The 3,677-nt window shown below is 53.2% G+C and overlaps 1 protein-coding gene across 1 annotated transcript; it reads right to left on the bottom strand.

The window, feature by feature from the left end:
* Window positions 1-542: 542 nt before the first annotated feature.
* Window positions 543-3,431, bottom strand: S100A9 (S100 calcium binding protein A9). Its single transcript, XM_015085481.3, has 3 exons — window positions 3,281-3,431; window positions 2,735-2,900; window positions 543-915 (listed from the first exon to the last, which is right to left on the bottom strand). Exons 2-3 carry the CDS (start codon window positions 2,882-2,884, stop codon window positions 658-660), a joined length of 408 nt encoding a protein of 135 aa, XP_014940967.1. The 5' UTR covers window positions 2,885-2,900; window positions 3,281-3,431; the 3' UTR covers window positions 543-657.
* Window positions 3,432-3,677: the final 246 nt, after the last annotated feature.

The following is a 3,677-nucleotide window of genomic DNA, read 5'->3' as shown; positions in this document are numbered from 1 at the left end:
CTAGGTCTATGAAGAGACACTTATTTGCTCCCATGGATTGATTCAAAACCTAATTTGTGGGTAAATACACCCAGTACAGTATTCCTCCCCAGATATGGCCCCTAGGTACACTTCTGGACAACTTCCAGAGAAATAAGTTTCTCTTAGGAGACAGATGGTTGTGGAAGATGTTGGACAGTACTGGGGGAAGGAGGCAGACAGGGCTGGGTAGGGGGTGGCTGGTATGTTGAGGGGAAGGGATACCCCCTCTTGTTTTTTATGGAGACAAGGGCCAATTTGACAGGCAGTACAGGGAAGTCTTGAGCTGGAGTAGGGTGACTGAGACTGAGTCATGGGGCCTGAGGTTAGAGGTGAGGAAATAGGGCAGTGAGCCCAAGGGGCTCAGAACAGACCCACATTATCATGATTTCTCACTCTGTTATTACCAAATGAAGGGGTTGAGCCCCAGTTAAGGGGCAGGGCCCCAGAAGGATAGGCTGTAACACCCAGGCCCCCAGAAGGATAGGTTGGGAAGGGGGAGTTGGAAGAAGCACACAGAGCACTGGCTTGGAGGAAGACTTTATTTTGCTCCCTGTTCCCAGTCCCCCAGCTAAGGCAGTTTGGCATGGCCACCCTGTGATCCTAGTTGGGTGGGGGAAGGGTGTCCTGGCCTCCTGTTTAGTGGCTGTGGCCATGGCCACCATGGCTATGGCCGTGGCCACCGTGGCTATGGCAGTGGCTCTGGCCACTTTCCCCAAAGCCTGGCCCATGGCTGTGGCCTTCTCCTTCAGGGGCATTCTTATGCATTTCCTCATGGGAGGCTACCGTCAGCCTGCCCACCAGGATGGAGAACTCCTCGAAGTCCAGCTCCTTGTCTCCATTTGTGTCCAGGTCCTCCATGATCTTGTTTATGGCATTGTCATTCTTCTTCTGCTTCTGTGGGTGGGGGAGACATGGCAGTCAGGGCTGGGTGTGGCCAGCATTAGGGACAGGGAGCTCAGCAAATGACCCTAGGCAAAGCTACAGGGAAGCCTGGCCCCTAGGCCTCAGTTATAAAATTGAAAATGACCATGGACTGATGCCCACAGGGTAGCAGATGCTGAGCACGCTTTGGACACGTTCTGATTTAGTCTGCATACAACCTGGGCACTACAATTCTCTCCATTTTACAGAAGAACTGAGGTCAAGTGACTTGCTTGAGGTCACACAATTAGTATGTACAGAAATGTCACCCCATTGGTCTTTATAACAAGTCTAGCAGGTGGACTTTGTCTCTTCTTTGAGGAAGACTTGAGGAAACTGACTTAAAAAAGGACAGCTGGTTTTTGCAGATTGAGGAGGGTTGGGAGCCGCAGAGTGGAAATGAGCCCTGTCCCTCCACCTGTCCATCCTGCTCCCTCCCCTTTCACCTCCCTTCTCTCTCTAGGTCACTCATTTGGGACATGCATCTGCATTTTAACCTGCATAGTAGGGAAACCCCTGAGGAAAGCAAGGTGGGGACAGAGGGCAGTGTTGGCTCTCCATGGACCCCACAGGGTGCGATGAAGTAGCCAGGGCAAGGGAGGGTTCAGGCAGGGCAGAAGAGAGCTTCAGTTGGTCCCACCCACTGGCTGGGGTAGCTTAGCCAAGTCCCCTCCTGGGACCCTGCGGGTGCCCAGCTCTGTTCCCAGGCCCTTCCCACTCCTGCAGTGCTCCCATACAGCCCTCTTTCTGCCCTTCTCCCATGCCCGGCCAGAGCACTCACTCTGGAGCAGCTGCTTGGCTGGGTCCCAGCTTCTCCTCCTGGACTACCACTCTGCTTCTGGCAGAGTACGAAGGAGGTGGGTGGTGGGGCAGGCATAGGAGTCACACTGAGGAGATCCTCACCCCATGAACTCTTGGCTATATTGTTTCTTGTTTATCCTGACCTGGCACCCTTCTTCCCAGTGTCTTATGCACCTTGACCCAGTGTCAGCATCCCCACTACTGACTACTGAAGTGGAGTGAGGCTTCAGGGAAGGCTGCCACTGGCTCTAAGAATAGAACTGAGGCTGGGAATCAGGCTTTTCACCCTTCTTGGTCCAGGTCTCTGTACCCCAAGTCCCCGATCTTATAAAGAAACTGAAAGATCAAGTGGAACTAATCCTTTTTTCCTAGAATTGCCTGTTATTTTCAGATCAGGGAATAAATGAACATGTTACTGAGTGCTTTGTGCCTGCCACTGCTCACTGGGTGCTTCCTACATGTAGTGTCTGTGTTTTCACGGACACTTAGGTTAGAAAGGCCCCTCAGCCCTTGCATTCTGACAACAGCTGAGGTTTGGTGTCTGCCCAGCCCCTGCCAAGGGTCGTCCTCAGTTGCTTCCCTCCTCAGTTCAGGTGTCAGCTCAAATCACCTCCTTGGGGGGGGCTCGTCCTGTCCACCCAAATAGTCAGCTTTCCCCACCCAGCCCACGCCACCCATAGCATGCTCTCTTATTTTCTTTGGGGGACTTACTGGCATTGGATTTTCCTGTGCTCTTTACTGGCCAACATCTTTGCTGTGTGTTCACCACTATGTGACTCTGCCCAGGACAGGGCCCTGCACACAGCACACATCTGTAAGTCAGTCTTGCTCGACTCTGTCTGCTGTCTAACTTGGAGTAACTCTGGTGACAGGGAGGCTGGGCTGAAGGAGCTAGACTTTCCTTCTTGACCATTGCAGACTGCACCCCATCCTCCATCCTTAGCCCAGACTGTCTCCAGGCTGCGTCAGGCCCGCGAGGAGCACAGCCTACCTTGAGGAAGTTCGGCAGCTCTTTTTTCACCAGCTGTTTCATTTCCTTATGGTTGAGTTTGTCCGGGTGCGGCAGCCGCACAGAGTACTGGTGGAAGATGTTGATGATGGTCTCAATGCTGCATTCCATCTGTGACAGCTGGTCCGCCATCTTCCTGCACTCTTGTCTGCAAAGTGGAGATGCAGGGGTTCAGGTGCTTAGAAGAAAAGGCTGCTGAGCTTCCCTGACACCTCCCACAGGCTGCCCATAGGAACAGAAGGGGAAACACAGAAGTAAAAGAAAGAACGGCTCCAGGTGATTTGAGAGAAGATGCTGCCCCACACATGGAAGGGATGGTTTTAGAATATCTGGAAAATGCCAAAAAGCAGTGCAGTTGAGGACAAGAGGCTCCAGCAGAATATGAGCCAAGAAAACGTGAGGAAATTTTGATTAATCGAGGAGGGCTTCCAGGAGGAGGCCTTGGAAAGAAGATGGGTGTGGGGAGTGGGAAGTAAAGAAAGAGTTGGCAGGCAGGCTCCTGCCTGTGGAAGCTGATGGCTCACTTACCTGCCAAGGAGCCACACAACGGGGTTTGACAGCACCCCGTGTGTCCAACATTTATAGGCAGCCCCTGGCCGGATAGTCAGCTCTCGCGGGAAGATTGCTTCACAGGTGAGCAGTGTGGTAACCCTGAGTTGGGCTGTCAGTGCCAGGAAAGGGGCTTGGGCGGGACAGGAAATGTTCAGAAAGCTTCTTGGGCCTTTTTGTGAAATGCCCATCCCTGGGCCTGGAGCTGGTTTGGGAGGAAGCTGTTTGGGTAGCTCACTTCCCCTCCACCCCAATCCCTTGCCCTACTTGAACAAGCCAGCAGGCTGCCTCTCCTCTGGCAGCCCTCACTCTCCCTACTCCTGCTACAGTTGGGTCAATCAGTGGCTGCTGGCCCTGCCTTCCCCATGTGTGCTGC

The sequence above is a fragment of the Acinonyx jubatus genome, chromosome E4 (genome assembly GCF_027475565.1).
Source record: "Acinonyx jubatus isolate Ajub_Pintada_27869175 chromosome E4, VMU_Ajub_asm_v1.0, whole genome shotgun sequence".
NCBI lineage: Eukaryota > Metazoa > Chordata > Mammalia > Carnivora > Felidae > Acinonyx > Acinonyx jubatus.
The sequence above is the reverse complement of the archived record's forward strand: the minus strand, read 5'-3'. Positions and strand labels throughout refer to the sequence as shown.